The following is a 25,496-nucleotide window of genomic DNA, read 5'->3' as shown; positions in this document are numbered from 1 at the left end:
TACAGACTAAATTCTATGACTCTTTAAAGTCTTCAAAAGTTAAGACATAGAGTTGGACTGAAGATCATGTATGTCAGTTTGACCAGTCTTCTAATCAAATGAAAGTCCAAATCACTGAGCAGTTGGAATATCCTTTGTTCCATTTCATGGCTTCAAATAAAGTGGATCAAAACTCCAGCAACAAAGTTAATAGTTTTAACCATCCGTTGATATTGATATAAACGCACAAGCCAAAATTGACTCATTTTACATAGAATGAACGGCTTAGGACCCAATGGAATGATGATGATTTCATTTACACTAAGAGTGCGACTGATAACATTGAAGGGTTTGTGTGTGATACAACTATACCAAGGGGCACAATCACAAATCAATCGTTTGTAGAGTTTGTACGCCTTTTTGATTTTGTTGATCACCGCTACAAAATATAAATTCATCTTGCCTTTCATGATAAGAAATGGCCTCTTCAGCATCATCTTCATCATCATCTTCCTCATCGACAAACCTAGTTACTCTGTTAACCCTAGGCTCACTAACATGATAATCCAAATTTCCTACAACTTCATTACCTTCTTTCTGTTCATCTGCAGTCCTAGCCAGAGACAACAAAATATTCTTTGCTTTCTGGTCTGGAGAAAAACCACAAGATTCCATTTCCTTATACCAAACAACAGCACTATCAAAATCCCTGTTCTTGCCATATGCATCCATGATCGTGGTGAAGATTGTTTGATTGGCTTTTATACCACTTACTCGCATTTTTTCATAAATTTCCATCATTTTTTCAAGATTATTTGCCTTAGCATATCCTTTGATCAATGTACCATAAGTGACAACATTGGCCTCAATTCCATCTTGTTTCAATCTTCTGAAGAACTTTTCGGCCCCTTCCATGTCAGATGCATTCACATAAGCTGATAACATAGTTGTATAAGAGCAGATATCTGGGGTGCATCTGCAAAGAGATAAAAATTGATAAGAGCAGTGTGATTTCCAATTAAAGGTTAAATAATCCTGAAGACAGTATTACTGCGGTAGACATGGCAATGGCAAATCCAATATTCATTTCAACCTAGAGATGCACACTTCAGATTATTCAATCAGTATTAAACATTCGTCATATCCCAAGAACAGAAATAACAACAGGCCATTTTAATTCTACTCACATGAGGATTGGGGGGGTAAACAAAACCATTTTAAAATTCTTGGTTAGAATACTGTAATTAGGACAGCCCATGAAAGATCACTATTGAAAACATAACAGATCAAAATAATAAGCTTTAAAATAGGAAAAATACAAATTTATGTTCTCGAAGTGCCATAGTAACTTCAACTGCATATTAGGTACCTGTTCCTTCTCATGCTCTTGAAAACTGTCCGAGCCTGTTCCACCATACCCGAGATTGCAAATGCATCAAGCAAGATATTATAAGCTTTGCGGGTTGGTCTGAAAAAGAACCAGAATGAAAGAGTGGTTGAGCTTCTAGAAATAGTAAGAAATTGAATTTTAACAGAAAAAATATACAGGTTCTGGACAGCAGTCAAATTAAACTGTTTGATATGGTAAGAACTAAATTTTGAACCAGATCAAGGAAACCAGAAGTACAGCACATCCATCTAAAACTAAATCACGATGACAGCAGAAATGGTAGCCAACCATAAGATGAAGTTTGTTTTACAATAATTTTTGAGTTAGACTGAAGCTCATAGCAGAATAGTGAAAAGATGTATTTGGGTAGGCCTCATATCTAGTAGCCACTCAATCTGTCCTCAATTTCTGCATTTGGAGAAGACCCAGATTCCTTTTTTTTTGACTAATCACAGAAGACCCCTGTCTGGGAGGCCATTGTTCTGATTTGGCTTAAAATTTTACACAATCTATCACATTTCTGATTGAGGCTATATTTGTTTTATCCTCTTTTGGACCCTTCCTGGGTGAGTGTGTCTTTGTGTGCTTTTCGCGTTAAGGAAGCCCCTCCGACCAGCTCAGTTTCATTTAAAGTAAAGTGGGCTCTTCAAAACCCTAGGACTCGCTATTCACAAACAGAAAACTAAAAAATCTGTCACCACATACCTGACACGAGCATCCAGCATCTCCTCAAAAACAGCTAAAGCTTCATCTTCCCTTCTAGCTTTCCCATAAGCCTTAATGAGTAAGGCATAGCTCACCACATCAGGTCTAAGATTGGCTCTTTGCATCTGAAAGTTGGCATTTATTTAATATCTGATGAATAAAGTTCTAAAAAGATCTTAAAAGGAAAAAAAGGGTAAGAATAAAATACTAGAAAGACCCAAGCTTCAGAAACTCATGAAAAAAAATATGTTTAGTAAGCAACTTTAATGGCATATTCCAATTTGGTAGGGGAAAAGAAAGATTAAAATTAAATTCGGAAATTTCACCTGGTTATAGATATTTGAAACCTCCTTGTAGTTATTCTCAAAAGACATAAGACTATTATAAGTAACAGTAGATTGCTTAACTCCACGCTCAACCATCAGTGCAAATATTTTACGAGCCTTTTCATAATTCCCAGCCTTCTTATGCATGTAGATCATCATGTGGAACATTTTCTGGTCTGGCTTCAGAGGTGATTTTTCCTCATTCAGAAGGGTCATAAAAAGTTCTTCAGCTTCCTTAAACTTGTTTCCCTGCATTAGCCCCAATATTGCACAATGAGCACTTTGATAAATTATCAGATGACACACCATAATTTCTTATTTCTATGATGCGAGCTCAACTTTTTATGTACCATTGCACTACTTATTAAATAACATTTCACAAAACAGTTGTGAGGAAACACTTTGATAGAGCTGACTACCTCAACAAATAATTTAAGAATAATTTGATACGTTAAAGCAGAAGGTGCAGGGCCCGAAGACTGCATTCTTCTAAAAATTGCCTCAGCATTATTGTATCGGCCTCCTTTTCCATACGCTTCCATAAGAGCAGTATGGGATACAACACTTGGCACATAGCCCTTCCTATTCATGAAACTTAAGACCTTCTCAGCCTTGTTGAAGTCCCCTAGCTTTCCGTATGCTGTAATAAGCATCAAGAAGTCCATTTCATTGAAGTCCCACCAACTCTGTATGCGCAGCCATTCAAGTATCTGCAGACAAAGGAGATCAGCGTGTAGGGAGTTCAGTAACAGCAAAGAAATAATTAAGATTCCCCAAGGTCCAGAACTTAATTTTTCAACATGCAATAAGAAAACTTCCAACAGAATCATCCAAGTCTTAACTTCATTTGCTTTTTGGCCTCAAAACAAGCTGGTCAAAGAGAATAAATGATACAAACCTTCAAGATAAGTATATAAGAAAAGTCTGTTTCTAATTTCACAAATCCAACAAAATTCCCGATGCAAATAAATCCACATATTTAAGTATGTACAATGCTGACATGGAGGAATGAAATGAGTTTTAAAAAGGCATTTAACACAAAAGGTAATTTTTCACAGTTTAACAACTATCAAAACACAAATTTGATTTCCATGCCCTTTATCATCCTTATTCTCTATAGACAGAATTTGAACTAAAACAAGAGTTCCTGCCTCTATATATGTGAAAAGAAAAAAATTACCTCACTAACAAGGTTCCATTTCTTTAGCTGCTTAAATCTAACCAAGGTGCCCAAAACCAGGTCTTTAGGAAGAGGCTGACCTCTGGTCCTTTGACTTCTTAACACCTCTACTGCAGAGCCCGACTCCTCAATTTGATTCATCAGCTTCCTCCAATTCTTCTGATCGGCTTCGTCAACTGCATCATTAAACACTTCCACTTTCTTCCTCTTCTGCATCCACTTCCTTGGCGCCAACATACCCATACAAATTACCCCCACTCGTCCTCGGATTTTAACATTGGCATCAGGAGGATTAAAAAGTACATTTTGTTGGCTGAAATGAAACAACATACCCATATTCTCAATCTCCCTCCAAAAACAGAAAAAGAAAATATAAAGAAACATACAAGATAAAATTTATCTAAGATTACGAAGAAAGACATTATTGATAAAAGCACTGATAGAAAATTCTAAAAACTATAAACAAACGCAAAGCTTAATAATACAATGAAGCCAAACAAAGTACAAACTTACATGCTGAGAATAAATAAACATGAATTAAAAATTAAAGAAAACCCAATTTATTTCTTCTTTCTCTGAGCCAAAATTGAAGCTCAATTTGGCTTTTCAAAATAAAGCATACAAGAGGGTTTTGTCAGGGTTTATCAAAATAATAATAATAATAATAAGAGGGTCGAAAGAACAGACCTGAAATTGACTGAAGGAGCATAAATAAATGGCTTGAGGAATATAGTTTGAAGCATTGAGTTGGGTCACTGAGGTTCTTCTGTTAAAGCTTTAATTTTCTGTTATTGATTTCATGGAGAAGAGAACCAGCTTTGAGATATTTCGGTTTCTATAATATCTTATCCTTTTAGGGCGGACCGGCCGATAAATGAACCGAAACAGCTATGTCTGGCTTTCCCACCGAAGAGTCAGTTGTCTAAAAATTATTTATTTGTAAACAATGTGTTAATTACTCTGAAATTAGGTTTTACCATATTTTTGTGAGGTTCGTTTTAAAATAGCTTTACAAGGATGTATGAATGTGGAATTTGATAATTTCGTACTCACCCAAGTAAATTAAGGAATTTATATATTTATTGCACAAGTAAATTAAAAATATTTTTTATTACGTAAATTTGCCTCATCATATTACTATGGAGCAACTCAAAACAAAAGTTTTTACGCTGCTATGTTAGTTACCTTTGGTTTGTACTTCATACATCATTTTTTGTCAGTTTCTGTGTGTATAAGAATCAGATTCATGAAATTCTACTTGAAATCTTCTCCAGTTTGAGTAAATAAACTCAAAACACAAATGGCCAACAAAAATACATCCAGTTTTTTAAGTTGTATAACATAAAGCAGCACAAAAAGGAAAGATTATAAAACCCATCAAGGAAAATTTCGTGCACAAAAGATTTAATATCTTACATCATATCACAGTACTGTTAAAAGAGCAATCGATTGTGTACCTTTTAAATTGATTTTTTTTTTTTATAAAAACAAGGGTAAATAAATAGTACAAAATGAATACATCTCAAAAAATAAAAAGAAAAAAGAAAGGAAGAAAAATCTGTAATTATATTTTAGCAACAATTGCTTTTTTAAAAACAAAATTTACACGGCGTACCGATAATGGCAGATCAACCAATACATTGCTTAAGAAACTCCGTCTTAGCTCTCTATTAGTAATTGTGCTACACTCAGATTGAGCAACTACGATATACCTGTCATTTCTGTTCTTGCTTTCCTAGATCAAATTCAATAACTTACTCCATTCTTCCCTCAGATCCTTTTCATGAACATGGGGACTGTAATGCATGAAGAATTAGAAAAATATTGGAATATCATGAACAAATTCACGACACCATCCCCGACCACTCAGATATCCAGAGCTGTATATTGGTGAATATTACACAAAGTGAAGTCTGACTGCAAAAATGATACGGGGGGATGAGAATCAATGCATATATTAAGAGAAAGGAGAATCAAATATGTAAACATATATAAAAAATGTAAACCTTTGATAAATGGGAGCCAATCAAAGAAGAGAGCTGAAGCTTTCAATGGGGTCAGATTCTTCGAGCATTGCAGCTGCCTGGAAGCAGTCTGCTGCATCAGCTAATCGTCCATCATCCCTATGAATGACCCCCAAGTGAAACCAAGCCATCGTATTTGTAGGTTCTATCCTTAACGCATCTGAGAGTAAACCTCTTGCCACAGGCAATGCCTTTGAGGCGACCTTGGACAACACAGCAGCAATCAGTATTTTGCTAGGCACATAAGATGGATCCAATAAAAGAGCATTAATATAACCAGATAGAGCTTCATGCATATTCCCACGTCCTTGACACACAACACCTGGTGGAATTACACAAGAAAATGACAATATTTCTATTAAATATCATAGAATATCTATTCAACTTTCAATCTCTACTAGTTGAAATTGCATAAGATACAAAATCTTATTATTATGAAACTTGAAGAGACCACGGTGTATCATGACTATCTCCACTCATAAAAAATAACAATAATTGAACAGTAGAACAATCACATTAGATGTGCAAAAAAAAAATATATATATATATATGCTGTACCAAGCAAAACATTAACCACGTAATAACATAACAACATTCAAATTCTGTCCAGTAAGAATGGATGCTGTAAAACAGTACATCAATACTAGTTGCATATTTTACACCAAAAAAGAAGGAAAAAAGACGATCTAATTTAATAATTTTTATTTTCTTCTGGAAAGTGATATTCTGAAATTACCCTCTCAAGAGAAAACCATAGCCTTATTTTGTACATTCTCCCTTACCTAGCCTTTTGTTACTGAAATGTTCTCATTATTATCATCTCAATATGGTACAAATTTAATATACTAAATTTCCCATTCTCCATCTCCCCTTATAGAAAATTTAAATCCATGACATATTGCCATCAATAGGGACTCATAACAATTCTAAATATATCTCAAATTTGGAGGAAGAAGAGTACAGTTTAACAATGTATCTAGTCCTATTGGTTTATCAAAACATCTGTATCTTCAAAGTATAGGCCCAAGGAGAAGGGGATGACATTCTAGGAGGAACAATAACAAACAAAAATCAACAATGAAAATTCATGGAAAATGACAATATACATATTTCTTCTTCCCATTCCAAAAATATAAGGTGACAATAGTCTTCATCACATGAGAAATTTGGCCTATGTAGAGAGGACGAGATTAAAGCACTATTCAACAACATCGAATACATTCATGCACAGAAAGCAGGACTGCAACTATAATCAGTCCAACATCTTCCAAATGAAANCATAACAATTCTAAATATATCTCAAATTTGGAGGAAGAAGAGTAGAGTTTAACAATGTATCTAGTCCTATTGGTTTATCAAAACATCTGTATCTTCAAAGTATAGGCCCAAGGAGAAGGGGATGACATTCTAGGAGGAACAATAACAAACAAAAATCAACAATGAAAATTCATGGAAAATGACAATATACATATTTCTTCTTCCCATTCCAAAAAAATAAGGTGACAATAGTCTTCATCACATGAGAAATTTGGCCTATGTAGAGAGGACGAGATTAAAGCACTATTCAACAACATCGAATATATTCATGCACAAATAGCAGGACTGCAACTATAATCAGTCCAACATCTTCCAAATGAAACAAGTTAAAGAAGACAATGAATCCAACTGATTACTTCATAAGGGAATGGGCCTTTGAAGAATTCTTTTTTCAACATAAAGAGGTGTTCAAATAAACGACATGCTGGTAATGCCTGAATGAGACTGGCACAGGTCATGCAGTCTATATATCAACAAGAGCTTAGGAAAACCAGTTAAACTAGTCAGTTCACTCTGTGTTTATGCATCTCTCTGTACTTGAGAAGGAGAGAAACAGTCAATGGAGCTCACCCAAGTAATACCAGATTGGTTTGGCCTTTTAATGCTATATTCTTGATTAAGGACGTGCTGACAGTTCCTAAAGATATCCAATGGGACAATTCAAATAAAGCTGTTCAATATTTGAGCCAAACCTTCCAAGCAGATGGCTCTCAAAAGTATAAAATTTTACAAAAGTACCACAAAACTAGAGGTGATCAGTCCTTGTTTTCAAACATAGAGAAAATTCACCCTATAGAAAATGAAACTTAAAAAGCTTATTCATAAGTTATCTTAGTTTAAGTTCTTACCTTCTGTGTGCAGCATTTCTGCAGAGTACTGCTTCAGCTCTTTTGCTTTTCCTAAACATAGCTCAACATCCTTCCAATGTAAAAGTTTTGAGTACAAATTTGCAAGACCATGCCAAACTTCAAATTCATCGACTTTATCATCGTCAACCTATCATAATTACAAACGCCGAATGATGAATTTCGGACTCAGGCACCTCACTAGTATTCAATATATAGTTTAATTCCATTTTAGTAGAAAAAGAGATTGAACCGATAACTAAGCGTATACCAATAGAAAACCTAAAATTTAATTATGTAAGAGAAAGAAAAGACTGGGAAGTACAACTACTATTACAAAGCAAGAACTACTACTCATTTAAAATTGCTCTCAGAGCAATGAATACTGAAATACTGTAGAGGCTTTATGCTAATGAAACGAATTGTATTGCATCTGCTTGCAAAAAAATAGCAACAATGCAGTGATGATCTGCAGTGATGATGAGAAATTTAAAACATCTTTTCCCTTTAAGATAAAGAAAAGCATGGAAAGACATTACAAATCTAACCTGTGAAACACTGATGTGAGGACTGAAAGATTTCTTTTGGGCCTGAACCAATGCTAGGAGATAACGGTATGTTTCAATAGCATCTATGGGGAGTGACTGGGCTAACTTCAGCTTTGCTTTCAACCTAAGCATAGATCCTTGCTCCCACTTCGTGGTCTCATCTAAAGCAGCATCGGTGACAACCTCAGCCTCAGAGAATCGCTGTTGAGCGGACAAAACTAGAGCAAGCAATCTCCAACCTTTTAATAACGAGCCACCTGTTGCATCGATGAACTGCTTTGCATGACGCAAAGCAGCATTTAAATTTCTTTGCTCTGCATATTGAACTCCTAAATCAAAAATTATCTCTAGATTATTGCGCTCATAAGAAAATGCTGCCTCTAAAGATTTTAATGCCTCAGACTGCAGAAAAGACCTTTCATAGTCAGAGGAAGAAATTTTAGCTTGCTTTCCCAGGCAAAGGCCCAACATCCGAAGGCCTACACCTTTTAAATGCTCATTCTTCCCCTTAGCATTACTGACAGCACTGTTCGCATATCCCACTCCCTCAGCTGCAAGATGAGAATCCTCACTGCAGATCTTGGCAGCCAACAACAGTGCCATGAGGTCATCAGGTTGTTCATGTTTGTGTAGAGACTTTCTCAACAGATTCAAGGCAGTGCTATTTTCTCCTACTCCACTGTAACAAAGAGCTAAAGCATTCCAATGGTCAGAACGGAGATATACTCCAGGCATCATCTCTTCAAGTTGCTTTGCTACAATAGAAGTTTTGCTGCACAAAGAGAGTGCAAATGTTAGGTGCTCCATTACTGATGGATCCCAATTGATCTTACCAAGGAAATATTTCCTCATAAGAATCATTAAAAGTAAAATTGCCTCTTCCAAATTATTTTTGGGTACAAATGAACCATCAATCTGAGAACCCAAACTGGGTGGACCAGCCTCCACTCCACTGTGCAACAAAAACACTGCAAATGCTTTTTGAATCCTTGCACAGCAGTCATTATCAAGATTCCATTGACTAAGAAGGGCACGTCTATAAGCAGAAATTGCTTCCTGATTGCAACCTGCCTGCTTCCAGAGCTCTGGAAGAAGCTCCACAGCTTGGCTTACCGTCTCTTGCAGTCTACTGTCCACTTGAACATCAGGTATACCCTGTTGAAATATCCTCTCCACAGCATCAAGCACACTTCTACATTCATTAGCAGCCTCTGCAACAACCCAAAAACAATGTCAGAATAAGAGGAATCTATAAAAAATTTAAGAACTGAATCCCCCAACTGCTGTTCAGTCGTTCAATAAAAAACAAACCAGTTAATCGCCCAAGATTTTGCAGAGACTTGGCCTTTAAGTATATTGCCTCGAGCACCAGGCTAGCAGCATGTTGTGAGACAGTATTCTGTGAGTCACTACGAATGCGACCCTTTCTGGACGGCTTGTCAGAAAGGGTTGGTTGCAGCCGTTGTATGGCAGCTTGAAGATCGATGCCATCAAACACACGTAGGGCACCTTCTACATTGCCTCTTTGGTATTCCAACCTGCCAAGAAGAGCTCTTGCTTCCTGTATATTTCCATAAATAATCATAAAGCATCATATCTGATACATGCCTGAAATATTAAAACCATTACAAAACTAACATAAATGAATTCCAAATTTATGTCAAACAGGCCAATATGATAGATAAAATATCCCAAAGAGCAAAGTGCCACACACTTTAAAAGGTTAACATCAAAGAATGCAGATAGGAGCTCTCAACTAAACACCTAAATAACCAAGCATAACATTTTACAGGCTACAACATTAAAAAGTCCAACTGTTTATTAAAAAAAAATGAGAGAAAAGAAAAAAGGAAAGAACCAAAAATACTAAAGGTGGCTTTTCTTTTCATATGGTTTGTTTAAAAGGGTATATATATCACAATACTTGATTTCTACAGCAGTAAATTTTCGGCTTCTAAATTGGTTTTACTATTACTATGAAAGGGGAAATAATGTAACATTATTTTATTGTACATATGAATTAATAAATGAATAATGATAAACTTATAAAATTCAGATTCAAAAATCTCATTATAGATATAATACGTAAAAAATGTTATGTTTGTGTAAATTTATTGGCATAATCAAAATAACTTCTCTATAGTTTAGTGAGCTTGGATATAATGTCATTAAAGTTATGTATCAAAATTGATTGAGAAGTAAAAAATGATTAAAACATATTATAAAATAACCAAGCATAACACTGGGATTAGTAAAAATTTGTGCACAAGTTGTTAGTACATCTAGAGTAACATTTAATTGAAGATGCCTAAGCAAAGTCTAATTTGACATCAGAAGATTTTCTCATATTAGAAGATAGAACCAAAAATAATAATAACAATAATTTAAAGTTCACAACTTTCACCGGACATGAAGGAGTTCTGCAGTTTTGAGGAATAAAAATGACCATGCACTGAAATTGGGGGTGGCTCATACACTATACCGAAAGATAGCAGTTATGCAACAATCAAAGTCCTCCACATATAGAGCCTTCGGAATGAAAAAAGGGAAGATATCAATAAAAAAACTACTAAAAAGCAGGGAGCAATACCAGCTTCTTTTTTCAAAAATTTGTATATAGGCCCAGAGGGAAATTATGAGCATTACATATATGCAAAATTTCCATACCAAGGTTGGCGTATCAACCCAATTATCAATTATAGGACCTTAACTATCAAACCCAAATTGGTTGAATGACCATTTAAGTTGAAAGATCCAGTGCTAGTACCTATAGCAGTGAACCAGATACCCAGGGTAGACCAAGCAGATAGGCAAAAATATGAAATCAAAATAGTTGAAACTAGCATAGTACATGATGAATTGGCCAAAATAACCATAAGCAACCCCAATATAGAATTGTATTCTATAGTCCTCCAGTAGAACTTCGATTAAGTTTAATTATTCAGTGTGGTTCCCAAATCGACCCATCAATTAACTGAATTGCATTCTATCTTATTAAAATAATAATAATAATAATCAGGTTCTCTCACGATTATATTCTGAACGAGTGCAGGTGTTTCTAAGTAACCTCTTTCATAACAAGATTTGTTAATGGCTCATACACCATTGTGATCAACCACTTGTACACTAATGCCTCAGATAACTGCCATTATAAAGTTTTAAAAAAAAGTAAACTGGCTTCATTATCAACGTCTACCATCTCTCAGCAAAAATTCAATGCTCATTTATTCTATAATCCAGAAACTACATGAACCTGCTCAGCGAACTCGAATTCAAAACTGAGGCCAAGAAATCCAAAGCTCATTGGCTCCAAAGAGTGCTTCAATATTGATTTGCTTAAATCATAGCTAAACTTTTCCCTTACTTTACAAAATACAAAATCATTTGATCTACATTTTGTCGATACCAGCATAAAAATGACAGAAATTGATAATAATGAAGGCAGCAAACGAACCTCAAAATTAAGCGACAAGCCTTCACGCAAAGAAGATTCGGCCTCTTCGATATTCCCTTGGTCGAGTTTGGCTTCGACTTCAGTTGTTTTCATGCGAATGCCATTGGCCGAAACTTCTCTAACAGAAAACTCTCCTCCATCATATTCATCGGTCTCCGCCATATCTGCTACCTTCACCTATCCTTCCTCATAAACTTATTTTCAACGCTTCAATCAATCACTGGAAGCCTCGTTGAGTTGTTGATCAAAGCAATTAAATAAATAATTATATTTCTTCACTAAATCTCACCGTCGCAATCAGCCGTTGAATGCAGGTTCAAACGCCACGGCAGGGACGATGACGAGAGTACTGTAGATCTGAAAATGTATGTCTTAGAAGCATTTATTAATGGCGTTTAACATTTGAAGTTGAAAAGAAGAGAAGATACAAAGAATTTTTTTTTTAATAAAATATTTTTAGTTTTTATTGTTTTAATTTTTGTAAATTTAATGTTTTATTGATGGCCGAACGAAATGCAACCACCCATAGTTTGTCAGAAAGACAATTTGGTACCCCAAATGTTTGAAAATGACAATTACCCACTTTCTGTCCAAATTTGTTAGTAAAATCGTTTAACTATGGACAATATAATAATTTTATATCCAACCAAAAAAAAAAACTTTAATATTCATCATTAATTTTAAATTAATTCATAAACTCCTAATTTTTTTTTTTTATCCTATTTCTTTATTTCCTTTTTCTCTTCTCTCTCTTATCCTTCTTCTTCATCTCTCCCTTCACTTTCTTTCCTTTCTTCTCCGTCTTTTCCTCCTCCCCTTCTCTTTTTTCCTTTTCTTCTCCCTCTTTTCCCAAATTCATCCAGATTCGCCAGAAAAAATCACCTCCCATAAATATAAACACAAGTGAAAGTGTGGTTATGTTAAGCAGATGAACTGGTTTCTTGATTCTACTTAGCACATCTTGTAGCGCGTATGATGCTGCTGGCAAACCACTCGGATAAGTTGTTCCCAATATTGGTTGCTTCTCCATTGAGCAGCTTTTTACTCCTGGTTCTTTCCAGTTCTTGCCACTGATCATCAAGCAGACATCATGAAGTCAATAAAACATCTTAATTGCTTCAAAAATTAGAAAAAGAAACACAGTAAGGTGTCTAACCTGTAAATGATTAGGCGAAATTCCTTGAAAAAGACTCTAGTTTTAATGGTATCTACATCTGAATCAACCCATTTGGCCCAAGTAGTCAATGCTTCCCGAAAAGCAACATATGATCCATGTCCTTGAGAATCTTGTTACCAGTTTGAATATAATCCCATCTGGGTTCAATAGGCACAAATTCCACAAACTCGTTAAAATTTTAGGTCACATATTTTTACTAATTAGCTTGAGTTAATAGAGCTCTTACGGTTGTTTAGCTACATTGCGAATCCACCAATGCCAGGAGTTAAAACCAAAATATCAACATTCTCCAGACATTGCCATTTTTTATAGATTCAAGTTTCGAACGACTCGACCAATTTTCTCCACTTCTGTATCCACCGAGTATTCTGAATGAAAAAGCATCACTGAAACACCATAGTCCTGCAAAATTAGGGGTTTAAAATTAATGGAAAAGAGGGTGAAGAAAAGGAAAAGAGAGAAGGGGTAGGTAAAAGACGGAGAAGAAAGGAAAGAAAGAGAAGGGAGGGATGAGAAGAAGGATAAGAGAGAAGAGAAAAAGGAAATAGAGAAATAGGATAAAAAAAAAAATTAGGGTTTATGGATTAATTTAAATTAATGATGAATATTAAAGTTTATTTTTTTGATTAGATTAAAATTACTTACTGTCTTAACTTAAACGGATTTTACTAACAGATTTGGATAGAAAGTGGGTAATTGTCATTTTCAAACCTTTCGGATATCAAATTATCATTACGACAACTATGGGTGGGTGTATTTCGATCGGCCTTTATTGATTTGGGTTTCACGTAGCATTCGGATCTGTCTGTGGTCCAAGGTGACAACGAAGCTTTATTATTAATTATTATATCAACAAATATAAAATCATTCATAATTATTTACACTTTACAGGCTACAACGTTAAGAAGTCCAACTGTTCATGAAAAAAATAAAACTGAGGGAAAAGAAAAAAGAAAAGAACCAAAATAATAAAGGTGCTTTTCTTTCATATGGTTTGTTTAAAAGGGTGTATGTATATCTCCCAACACTTGATTTCTACAGCTAAATTTTCGGATTTAAATTGGTTTTACTTATTATAAAGGGGATAATGTACATATGAATTAATAATGAATAATGATAAACTTTATAAATTCATTTATTGGATAGTTTAGTCCCACCAAGGTTTGCCATAACGAATTTTTCACCCAAAAGTTTCAAAATACTATTTTTCCACCCAAAGTTTATATTTTGTTTACTAACCAGAATAACTTTCTGATTCAACAGCCAACAGAGAGCAAAATCAGTCCAGACTATTAGGGCTTTTGAAGAGAGGATGTCGATGAGTCTTTTGGTGACAGATTGAATTTTGGTGATCAAGATTATCCAGAACTGACTTGAAGAAGTGGTTACGCGTTTCACAAATCGCTCAATTGCTGATGATTGACAGGGTCGACAAGAAAGATTTGAAGAGTTTTAGTGAGTAATGATCGAGGAAGAGATAGTGATGATTGGGGTTACACAAATGTAAGAATCGCCCATATTGATCGGAATATAAACTTTAGATGAGAAAGTAGTATTTGAAACTTTTGATTGAAAAATCACCAAGGCAAGCCTTGGGTGGGCTCTTAAACTTATGTATAAAATTATTAAAATGAAAAGTTCCCGAGGAAGATTAATGAAATATTCTTCCTAATTACTAATAGTTACATATCAGCAAAGGCAGACGGGCCAACCGAAGGCCCACCCACACCCAATGAAATGTGCGAGTCATCATTCGTATAATTTGCACTAAAAAGATTTAGTTTTAGCAAGACCCAGCCGAACCTCAACACTTGATCAAATAACCGAAGGCCTTCTCCACTTTCTCCCAGAAAAAAACTGTAACGCCGCGGTCACGCAAGTAACATGTGATGATAAAAGACGAAGAAGATGCCAAATTTTCATCTGTAACGCTTGTTGCTCACACCATTTCTGTGCAACATGCCACTATAAATACCAGTAGAATCTCACACTAAATCATAAACAATCTTCACACAGAAAGATTAATTCAGGAGTTTCGAATTAATTTCAACAAGAGATAAGAATGGTTGGTTCTTGCGGCGGTACTGGTGGTGCTAACCGTGCTTCTCTTGAAGGTGGAGCCTGGCCGGCCAAGTTGCGGACAAGTTGACTCAGCTCTCGCTCACTGCTTGAGTTTCTCACCGCGGACCAGGCCCCTCACCGGTCTGCTGCGACGGTGTCAGGAATCTGAAAGCAATGACTCCAACCACCGGTGATAGACGAGCAGCCTGTGATGTATGAAAGAGGCTGCCGGTCGCTATGCCAGCCTCAAGCCGGACAAGGCCAGCCAACTTCCACAAGCTTGTGGCGTTCAGATCGGCGTTCCCATCACCAAGGACGTCGATTGTAGCACTGAGCTTCTGTGCATTTGCATTCTGCATAATTCTAACATTCTACAATATAACATAATATTCTCTTACATATTTACCGTCATTTTAGCTTCTTTTTTTTTTTTTTTTTTTTTTTTTTTTTTTTTTTTTTTTTTTTTGGTTTTGTTACTATGCATGTTAATTAAATTTTGGTTTGATTTGTTGGGCAGTGTTCCTTAGAAGTTAGAACCAGATGAAGACGTTCGTGACAGCTCTATATTATGGCGCTCTCATGGGAGAACCACGGAATATATTCTGTATTGAGCTACTTGTAATGCATAAATTACATTTATGTTAAATAAAACTAGAGCTACCGAAACTTTCTCCAGAAATGATAAAACTGAAAATGATGGATGATAATTATATACAGTAAGACATATACTGATAATTATACAACTTAATTCCGAAGATGGTATGCTCAAAAGACGAGGGACAATTAGGTGAACACAAAGGAAAGAAGCAAAATGAGGGAATATCTATGTTACTTATGGAGGGGTAAGGTTACTCCCAGTTTGTACTATTAGATCAGCCCGAGAAGTGTTGGCACTGTTTAAAAAATGGGAGTAACCTTATCCAGTGAAATAATTCATAACTTTAAACCATCTCAAATAAGAAAATATAGTAATTGGGAGAAAAAGTTTATTTCCAACAAAATGAGCATCAGATGGGTAATTCTAATACTTCTGGAATTAGACAATTCAAATACAATTTTCCATCCAACACTATAGCAAGAGCTGAGTTTACTTGAAATAATAAAAGAAACTTCGGAAATGAGTTGAATAGTACAATAAATTTTTCGATATAACCAAGCAATTAAATAAGTCACTGTATCTTTTTTATCATTACTGATCTGAAGAGTACAACAGCCTTCCCCCACCTAAAAATGTTTCAGGAACACATTGTCTTCTCCAATAATTCTTGTAATTCTCCATTCTTATATGCCTCTGTAGAGGAAATACAATTCCTTAGAAAACAATTGACACATTAATACAATAAGCCAACTAAAATCATATAGCTAGGTATACGCTCCTGATAATGTACAAACATAATCCTGTATAAAGTTTGAGCTCATTAAACAAAACATCAAATGCTCAAAAGCTTGAAGCCAATAACTACAAGGGAAAACGAGGACCTGACACAAGTCTGGATAGAAAACCATTCCAGATAAAATGAACAATAAGCACCTTTAACCTGTCTCAAACTTCCACAAATCTAAGATTCAGGGTCAATACAAATTCATCAGTAATTAACAGAATAAGGTATACTCTCAGGGGCCATAGTATTTAACACGTAATCACAACATCACCATCACATGAAGTCTCTACAAATGGTGTCATAACATTCTTGAACAAAAAGAACTCATCTGTCAATGTTGGTTAACTTTCTTAAAAGCAGTATAATTTCTTTGTTTCTTGAATTAGAAATCAAATCTCAAATGATTTTGCTGCAAAAATATTCCATGTTAATTCTGCATAACTTAATAGCTGACAAGAAGTCATTTATCCTAGCTTCTATCCAACCTCAAAAGTTTGGCACTAATGCCTTGTGCATATAAGAAAAAAAAATATATTGTTAATTCTATTCGTTCAGATCTCATGTATTTTCAATTCACAACAATTTAGGCATTATAAGATGTCAATATCTTAGTCATCAAATTTGATGAAAAACCTTGAAAGAAAAAAGAAAAAAAACCAAGAAGATGACAGAAATAGAAAAAGTTAGTAAATGAAGTTACAAGATCTCCCAGTCAAAAGACCAAGTAATATGCCTATGATAATGAATAATCTTATAACTCTAGCTCTTTATTGCAAGTATATTCCTTTTAATCTCAACCTTCAAACAAACTAAAATCACGAGACAAAATATCTTACATTCTACTGCATCATAGCAATGAAGGTGAAGGAAAGAAAGGAGACAACTACCTTGAAAACAAATTTCCAAGCAAATTAAGGTCAGACCCATGTCGAGTCCCCTATTCTATCTCATGGTTCTCTATTTAAACAAGTGACATTACTATCCAGTACACTCTGGAAAGTTAACACAAAATTCCAAAGAGGTTTTAGCCATTAAAATACATCTTTAAGCATATTCTGTCATATTCTCTACACATTCCATGTGAACCAATGAAGACTAAACATCAAAAGAAATTACAAAGCTATTCATGGAGTTGTGTATCATCAAAACAAAATTCTACTTATCATTTTGGAACTCTTGTGTTCTTGGAGTTCCATATCAAAAGGCTCTGTTGTACTTTACTAAAAATTATTTGTCATATCAGAAAGCACTAGAAGCATTCCATGATCATCTGGATAAGTCACTATCCAATCTCATGCCTTCAGTAACAATGTTTCATAGTCATTCACTAGATAGCATATAAAACCATAAAGATTATATGCAACTTATCAATATGGTGATAGAATTGATTTTACAATAACAAAATTCCTCAATGTAACTTACCAACAGTAATGTCACAGCCACCATAAAATTCTCCTTCAATGTAAAGTTGAGGAAAGGTTGGCCAGCTAGAATACTCCTTCAACCCTTGGCGTAACATCTCATTTTCTAGTATGTTTATGGTTTCAAATGGAACATTCAAGGATTTCAATATCTGTACCACAGTGTGTGAGAAACCACATTGGGGAAAGTCCTTAGTTCCCTTCATAAACAGAACCACTTTATGTGAAGTAACAACTTTGTCCAATGTAGACTTGAGCTCAGGAGTCAATGCTGCAAGCATAACACCATGAGCATCAAACAAACAGATAATGAAGTCAATTTGCATAAATCCTCTTTCAAAGTTGAGAACTGAAACCAAGTAATAGAGATGTCGTGCACATTTTTTGCACATGGGGTGCTAATGTTGTGTTGTTATGAAAATAAAAGACTACATTTTTTGATACATGTCATGTTAAATCAATAATTTTCTATCATGTCAAGCAATTCTACTCATTTGACATCTAAACCGAACCAGAAGATAATGAGGTCATGATGGGGTTAGGAGGATCCACACAGAGCTGGAAATAGTAGTGACGGCGATGATGATAAACCTAATCCATGACGCCACTCCATTATTGCTGAAATTCAAAATGCTCTGATGTACATTGTGGCGTGGCTATTATCGCTTACATACTATTTTTGTATGCGGCTAGAGCTATGGGTTTCCTTCCGGGACCGGTAATCCCCATTTAGCTTATCTTTAAACTAAATAAGTGGATGACTAGTTGTTAAACTTGTTGATTACTAGTTGTTAATATTAGAAATCATCAACATGTTTCAAGTTTCATTGTTATTTTTTGTTGGGTGATACTTTGGTCTTCATTTTTTTTTATACAGGAAGTTATTCTAATTTCATCAAAGAACGATTATTGAAGAAAAACTTACCGAATTATACTAATCCCGGGAGAGTTTCTTTGAATCTTCAATTTCAATCAAATCAAAATATTTACTGTTTGATTTTCATTCTTATTTCTTATACAAATTCTATCAAAAAAATTGGAGTAGCAAGTCATATCTTTCTCTCCATTCAAATGTATACAATTTTTCAGCTACATAATTTTTCAATTGGAGTACGCAAATTATACTAATCATTACTAAAATCTTGAAAAATACTCCCAGTCCCAACTATGCAATACTAAGGTTTCCAATACAATAGGACAATTTAAGCTCGAGCTTAAAGAAAAAAACAGAAGTGAAAGTTTACCGGAGGCGAAGCAGCGAAAGGAAGCGGTCCTGTTAGATTTGGGCCCCAATAAGGGGAGATTACTGGAACCACTCGTCAAGTTGCGCGGAGAGCAAGAGAAGGACCGAGACGAGTAATTTATAAATGAAGGAGGGGAGCATGAGGCTTTGCTAAAGAGAGATTTGCAGGGAAAGAGGCACGGTGATGAACGAGGTATTGAAGTTATCGGCGATTGGAAAGCCATGACACTATCTCGCAACACCACTCTCTAGGCTTTTCCTTGGACTTCTTTGTGTTCCTGACTTCCTGTTACCCTGACCAGCGAAGTCTCAAACCAACGTGTCATCAAAATTAGTTAGGAAATAATCATAAAACGTTAAAAAAAATGTAGAAATATCAGGTCTTTGGCTCTTTGCCGTCCGCGGCCCAGATAGAGTTATCATAGCCATTTTTGTATAAATAAATAACATTTTTATTAATTTTTAAATATTCAAATAAAATTTTTATTCAAATTTAATAAATATACTTTTTATTTAAAAAAAAAAACCTTAATAGAAAAAATAATTAATAAATAAAATATATAAAAACTTAGGCTTCGTTTGGCTCAAAACTTTGGGTTTTTAGAAAAAGTTTTTTAAAAAAAGTTAAAAAAAAATTGAATTCGGCGGGTATTACGATGTAAGATTTACAAATTAATAAAATACCCTCTATGTTTGTTTTTTTACAAAACACCCCCTATAAAAAACATTAAAAGTTAACAAAAACACCTCTAACCCACTCTCAAATACGGACAGCCGACCACCACCGCCGAAGGGTGGTCGGAGTCGCTGTAACAAAAACATTAAAAATATTTAGGGGTATTTAATTAAATTAACAAATTTAAGAGGTTTAAAAAAAGTTGAATAATATTATGAGTTTTTGGGTATTTTACTGTTTAACTTTTTTGGGAATACTAAAAATAGTATTCCCAAAATCCAACCAAACAAAGTCTTATAAATTATTAATTAAAATTAGAATGGAGAGTGAAATTTGACTCTCACGATATAAAAAGGTAAATTTACTCTTTAATTTATATTTAAAAGAGAAATAGTATATTGAATTCTTATTTTTATAGATAAATTCTTTATAATAAAGATATTAGATCATATAAAGAGTTATACGAGAATGCTACATCAGCGTTTCGCACAATTACAAATTCTCTTAATAAGAATTTTTTTTTCAACTCCTTCGGCTTCGGTTTTTATGTCATTAATATTTGTTTATTAATAATTTACAATACACATCCCAAGTTTTTTTTTTCTTTTTTCCAAATTTCTCTTCTCACGTACAATATAATTAACATAAAAAATAAGTTAATTTTTAACTCTTCTTTTACATCTATTCAACTGCAATTTGAAACATTTTAAATCAATATTTAAGTTAAAGAATTTAGTTAAATAACTATAAATATTAGACAAATGGCATGAAAATGAAATAAATAACATAATGTAGTATAGATAATAAAGCCCTGATAATACTAGTTTCACAAACATCTCTCACTAACCCATGTGGCAACTCGCAATTAGCTTAGTCAAGCAGGACCCATACGAGCTGACTAATTACAAGATAACACGTCACGTTTGTGAAAGAAAATTAATGAAAAATGTTTGTCGGTGTAGTATTACTTTTTAAAAGAATCTCATTTTTATATAAAAATGAAAATGCTTTCAAATGACACATCATTTATCTTTATTACATTTAACTTTATGTTTTACTTCATTAATCATGGTATATCACATCACTTTATATACCTAACTTTGTACACAAACTTTACAAGAGTAGTATTATTAAAGAGTACTACTATACTTATAAATAAATCTTACAAAAATCTTCATGCAAAGTAATGTGACAAAAAATGATTAGAAAAATAAATATAATAAGTTTGACTTTTTATTTCGTACTTTTATTTATTTTTATGATATCATTTTGTATAATTTTTTTTGTAATTATAATATTATTGTTATTCAAAAGTAAAACATGTTGATTGGTCAACTTATCTCATAGATTATATTACATATTGCAACTAATAAATCATATAGTGTTAGGATAAAAATTGACTCATAACCAATCTTACAAATTTTATCTTATAACCCCGATGAGGCAGCTTGTAATTGGGTAGACGAGACCCACAATTGGACAAGCGAAACTCATTGCGAGCTGTCTTGTCGAAGTTGTGAGAGAAAGTATGCGAGATTGAATTGTAAGTGTAGTATTGTCTGTGTGAGGTATTATTTAAGTGATAAATGCTAATTAGTCAATCTTATAAATGATATGACTCTAATATAAGTGATGCAATTATAAGGGAGTGTTTGTCTAAGCTTATGAGTTAATCAAACCAACTTATAAGCTCTAAAATCAAGTTGACATGCTTGTTTATAATTTTTTTGGGGTTATAAGCTAAAAGAAAAAAAAAATTGAGGGGAACCTACTTTTTTTTTTTTAAGCTTAAAAACTACTTTGACAGAATATATTACCATATTACCCTTATTTAATTCATTATATTTGTTCATTAATTTATTTTATATAAAGAATCTAAAAATTATTAATATAATTTTTTAATAAAATATATGTCTATAAGTATTTGTTTATTTAATTATAAAATTATATTATATTGTAATATGATTGAAATATATTTTGATAATATTATAGTAAAAAATTGAGTTAATATAATTTATTATTTAATAAAATAATGTAGTATCATTTTTAGTCATTTTAATAACAAAATCTACTTATAAATCATGTTTCACTAAACGCGCTAACTACTTATTAGTCACTTATAAATATTTTAACCAAACACGTAACTGCTTAAATTTCAAATGTTTATAAGTTCAAATTATCTTATAAACACTAGCTAATTTTTCTAAGCTTGACCAAACAAGCTCAAATCAGATGTCATCATCGAAAGAATAAACAATTCCTTCGTTTAAGAATTGATTTAAGAATAGGATTGCAAATTTGTTAGAACTTATTTTAACACCTATATCATAATGAGTTTAGCTATTGGAACACAAAAATTGGACATAAATTCATAGTTATTGATTCAATATAATCCAACGGATAGGGATGAAAAATTAGAGCTAGTTAATTTTTTATGCTAGCTAAGCAATTTATAAGGCATTGGATTTTTTATTTTATTTTTTAATCATTGAAGGTGTTTGAATCAACTTATGTGTATCTCAACTAATTATCTGGGGCTTAGAATTGCTAATCTGATAATAATTCTAGTGACCACCCTTATTAATGCCTGAGAGGACTTGAATTCAAGAGCTCATAGAACTTTTGTTTGCTCTTTTACCATCTGGCCACCTAATGGTAATTACCATTAGATTATCAAGAATCAATGATCATGATTTACAAATCTATATAAAAATTTTGTGTTACAATAGTTTGATGCTATTACAACGAGTAATTTTTTTTTTTTTTTTTATGTGAAGTTAACCATTTAGCATTAATGCAAAACTTAATAGCTCACATAACATAACATAACTGCATTTTAAACTTTATAATATATATAATTGATGTGTATTTACTACAACATGTATAAATAGCAAGTGCACTAATCGCACAAAGTAATAAAGTGATGAGTGAGTATCGTTCCCACGAGGATGTGTTACTAAGTACCGATTTCTCTAGTTTAAGTCCTAATTGAAGCAACAATAAATTGGATTGATGGAAAATTAACAAACTAAATACAAATTAACAAAATATAAATGAATGATAATGAAATTAAAGCAAAACCCAATAACTTACTAATTAAACAATGCTAAAAAATGTTAGGGTGTTGATTTCACCTAGATACGTTAACCCAATTCATAGAATCATTACCCAAGTTCTAATTCTTGATTGAAATCGAATTCCCTAAATTGTAAAACATATCTTCTCAGGCTACATTCCCTACTTATCCTTATTAAGCTTCCACACCCAACAAAATAAAGATTAATAGTTCAAAGTCTTTTAAGTTTTATGGAATTCATCTAGATTTCATAGATCACTAAACCTATCTCTAGCGTTTGCTTATCTATAGTATTTTCCCAAGAGGCACAATCACAATCACTTCTTAGTCTCATTGTGAACAACACACATTGAATGGTGATCAAACATCCAAAAGTCATTAAGCAGAGATAAACACTCAATCATGAAATTAAAACTCAAAGTAAATCAATTCATATAAATTTGAATCATTGTATCAAGGTTACATCAAACCCTAGGTAAACAACTCAGTTCATAGTCAAAAACGAAATAAAGTAACTAAACAAACTGAATCAAGATTCATCATTGAAAAACAAGCAAAAGATGGAGAAATCTTCTCTAATTTGAAGCCCAAATCTTCAATACTCTTCTCCTTCCAAGAGCTGCCTTCCAAATGACGAACCAAGTTGCTTTTCTCTTCCTTTTTCGCTCTAATTTATACCTCTCTCACTTAAGGATGAAGCCCTAGTAAGCCAAAACGCATCGTTTATTTTTACATCTGATGCAGGTTTCGCCACGGCGAAGCTTTTTCCTTGCCACGGTGGAGAATTTCGGGCCAAATTTGAGCATGATGAGTCTGAATCTGGAAAGTGTCAACAATGAATTGTAGCCCTTTCAATTTTATTTCTGGTCGTTCAAAAATCAGCACAATCCAAGGTCTAAAGCTCAAGTTATGATAGACATATTGAAGCATGTCCAAAGACCTTTTTCTTCAATTCCCACCGTACTTTTCACGACTTCAAGCCAAGTTTTCACCCTTGTTCAGTCAGAATTAGGAAAAACCCAAAACATGAAAGTTGTAGATCTTCTTCTTACTTTCCAAAGCTTCTAAATTCAGGTCATACCGAATTTCCAGCTCAAGTTACATAATTTACCTCAAAACTGTCATTATGCTCAAAACCATCGTTTAGGCATGCAAAGACAAATTAATAGATTAGGTAGCAATTATGGCCCAAATTGTATGAAAATATCCTAAATCCTATCAAAATTTAATGCAAAATCATAGTGCAAAATATGTTATCAAATACCCCCAAACTTAAGATTTGCTCGCCCCCGGCATCAGGTACAAACTCAAAAAAAGAAAGCAACAAAACACCAAAAACACAAAACAATACAACTGAAATGAACAAACAAAAATTAGACTCAAACTCAACAACAGAATTGCCTAGAATTATACAAGTATCTAAGTTTGTTGAAAAATTATTACTAGAAAATGTTCAACACTCCAAGAAGTTATAAGTTGCATCGATTATCTTTCTCTATTGATCCCCCGATAGTGATCCTCACTTCAGTCCACATTCTGACTTCTCGAATTATTTTATGTAGAATGTAAAGTTTATCAAATAGTGACAGACTCCATAAGCCTAATTATTGAACTACTCTCCACTAATAAGATTAGACATCGCTAGAATCAAAAGGTCTTTGTAAGCTTGTAACGTTAGACTCGTATGGGCTCCAAGGGAAAGGAAAGGATAACAAATAAAGAACTTGGTTTCCTTAAAGCAAACACTAAGACTTATTCAACTCCCTTCCTTTCTCAACCATCACTCAAAATGTCAATCATTTAACAACCTTCAACCATGAACAATTCTTACTGTTGCTATTGATGCAATTCTCAAACTAATTTTTTTTTTTTTTTTAAAACACAATTGGGTTATTACCTCTCTTATTCTTCTTGCCCTTCTCACAACCCCCAACTATTCTTTTAGTTCATTCACACAACTCTTTTCTTTGTGTTTGCATTAGGTCCAATTCTCCTAAAGGGTAGATAAGTGTTTAGGGTAGTTGGATTGGAAAATTTTCGGTTTGCAAAAGATAAAAAAAGCAATGATACTCATAAGGCTCAAATGAGTGACTAGGGAAAGATTCATTCATGGTCGGTGGGAAAGGCTCAAATTTCCAAAAAATGCCTAACATTTCCTTAACAATGTCTAATCCTAGAATTTCGCCTCAAACACCTCTTTACTAGGTTCTAGAGTCTACCACATTATCAAACTTTACCTGACCACATAAAATGAATCTAAGCATGCCGAAATAAATGAAAATGGTGGCTGAACCACTCAACAAACCTCAATCAAAATTCAGTCAATAAACATAAACTTGAAGCAATGCTTAACATTTTCCAAAAATATATCCCAACAATTCTAGTTTCATCATAGACTTTGCAATTCATCTAGGCAACAACAACACAACACACACAAGACATACTAAACAATAACAATCAAAGAACTTAAAACAAAAAGAACACAATTTCGAGCTAAAAACACAAAACAACTAAACCAAAAATTTTGAACATTTTCCTACCCCAAACTTAAATGACATTGTCCTCAATGTCACATCATGCACATCCAAGGAATAGAAAAACAAAAGTAAAGTTACGAGATACTGCCCTGATTAATCCATAAAGGTTGATTTTGTGCAAAATCCTGACATCCATTCCTTGCTTCCACATCATC

At 33.7% G+C, this 25,496-nt stretch overlaps 3 protein-coding genes across 4 annotated transcripts; all 3 read right to left on the bottom strand.

Annotated features, from left to right (window-relative positions):
- Positions 1–103: 103 nt before the first annotated feature.
- On the bottom strand, positions 104–4,459 carry LOC116119225 (pentatricopeptide repeat-containing protein At3g59040). Its single transcript, XM_031405163.1, has 7 exons — positions 4,268–4,459; positions 3,581–3,893; positions 2,820–3,110; positions 2,401–2,649; positions 2,075–2,199; positions 1,349–1,447; positions 104–955 (listed from the first exon to the last, which is right to left on the bottom strand). The coding sequence occupies exons 1-7, from the start codon at positions 4,321–4,323 to the stop codon at positions 364–366; spliced, it is 1,725 nt and encodes a 574-aa protein (XP_031261023.1). The 5' UTR covers positions 4,324–4,459; the 3' UTR covers positions 104–363.
- A 667-nt stretch (positions 4,460–5,126) lies between these two features.
- Positions 5,127–12,212, bottom strand: LOC116119233 (protein NPG1). 2 transcript variants are annotated; one of them, XR_004126345.1, is made up of 6 exons: positions 11,769–12,212; positions 9,626–9,875; positions 8,315–9,525; positions 7,770–7,917; positions 5,587–5,807; positions 5,127–5,497 (listed from the first exon to the last, which is right to left on the bottom strand). XR_004126345.1 is itself a non-coding variant. In XM_031405171.1 (6 exons), exons 1-5 carry the CDS (start codon positions 11,928–11,930, stop codon positions 5,607–5,609), a joined length of 2,091 nt encoding a protein of 696 aa, XP_031261031.1. In that variant the 5' UTR covers positions 11,931–12,212; the 3' UTR covers positions 5,127–5,497; positions 5,587–5,606. The 2 variants fall into 2 exon arrangements, 1 of the variants encoding a protein (XP_031261031.1); XM_031405171.1 differs by having other exon boundaries at positions 5,587–5,926.
- A 3,763-nt stretch (positions 12,213–15,975) lies between these two features.
- Positions 15,976–19,379, bottom strand: LOC116119230 (uncharacterized monothiol glutaredoxin ycf64-like). The gene is made up of 3 exons (XM_031405168.1): positions 19,054–19,379; positions 17,811–18,080; positions 15,976–16,297 (listed from the first exon to the last, which is right to left on the bottom strand). Exons 1-3 carry the CDS (start codon positions 19,274–19,276, stop codon positions 16,242–16,244), a joined length of 549 nt encoding a protein of 182 aa, XP_031261028.1. The 5' UTR covers positions 19,277–19,379; the 3' UTR covers positions 15,976–16,241.
- Between the last annotated feature and the right edge of the window lie 6,117 nt (positions 19,380–25,496).

The sequence above is a fragment of the Pistacia vera genome, unplaced genomic scaffold (assembly GCF_008641045.1).
Source record: "Pistacia vera cultivar Batoury unplaced genomic scaffold, PisVer_v2 Contig878, whole genome shotgun sequence".
NCBI lineage: Eukaryota > Viridiplantae > Streptophyta > Magnoliopsida > Sapindales > Anacardiaceae > Pistacia > Pistacia vera.
Note: the sequence above shows the minus strand (reverse complement) of the source record. Positions and strands in the feature narration are given on the sequence as shown.

What these genes read in the sequence shown, in the direction of transcription:
- LOC116119225 (XM_031405163.1), bottom strand. Translation starts at nt 4,323, where the DNA reads ATGCTTCAAACTATATTCCTCAAGCCATTTATTTATGCTCCTTCAGTC. An exon ending in TTTCAAATATCTATAACCAG is followed by an intron (nt 2,200 to 2,400) that starts GTGAAATTTCCG and finishes GCCAACTTTCAG; the next exon opens with ATGCAAAGAGCCAATCTTAG. An exon ending in ATGCTGGATGCTCGTGTCAG is followed by an intron (nt 1,448 to 2,074) that starts GTATGTGGTGAC and finishes GTTCTTTTTCAG; the next exon opens with ACCAACCCGCAAAGCTTATA.
- LOC116119233 (XM_031405171.1), bottom strand. Translation starts at nt 11,930, where the DNA reads ATGGCGGAGACCGATGAATATGATGGAGGAGAGTTTTCTGTTAGAGAA. An exon ending in AAATCTTGGGCGATTAACTG is followed by an intron (nt 9,526 to 9,625) that starts GTTTGTTTTTTA and finishes GGGTTGTTGCAG; the next exon opens with AGGCTGCTAATGAATGTAGA. An exon ending in AGAAATGCTGCACACAGAAG is followed by an intron (nt 5,927 to 7,769) that starts GTAAGAACTTAA and finishes TAATTCCACCAG; the next exon opens with GTGTTGTGTGTCAAGGACGT.
- LOC116119230 (XM_031405168.1), bottom strand. Translation starts at nt 19,276, where the DNA reads ATGGCTTTCCAATCGCCGATAACTTCAATACCTCGTTCATCACCGTGC. An exon ending in CTTTCGCTGCTTCGCCTCCG is followed by an intron (nt 18,081 to 19,053) that starts GTAAACTTTCAC and finishes TTATGCTTGCAG; the next exon opens with CATTGACTCCTGAGCTCAAG. An exon ending in TGGCTGTGACATTACTGTTG is followed by an intron (nt 16,298 to 17,810) that starts GTAAGTTACATT and finishes TTTCCTCTACAG; the next exon opens with AGGCATATAAGAATGGAGAA.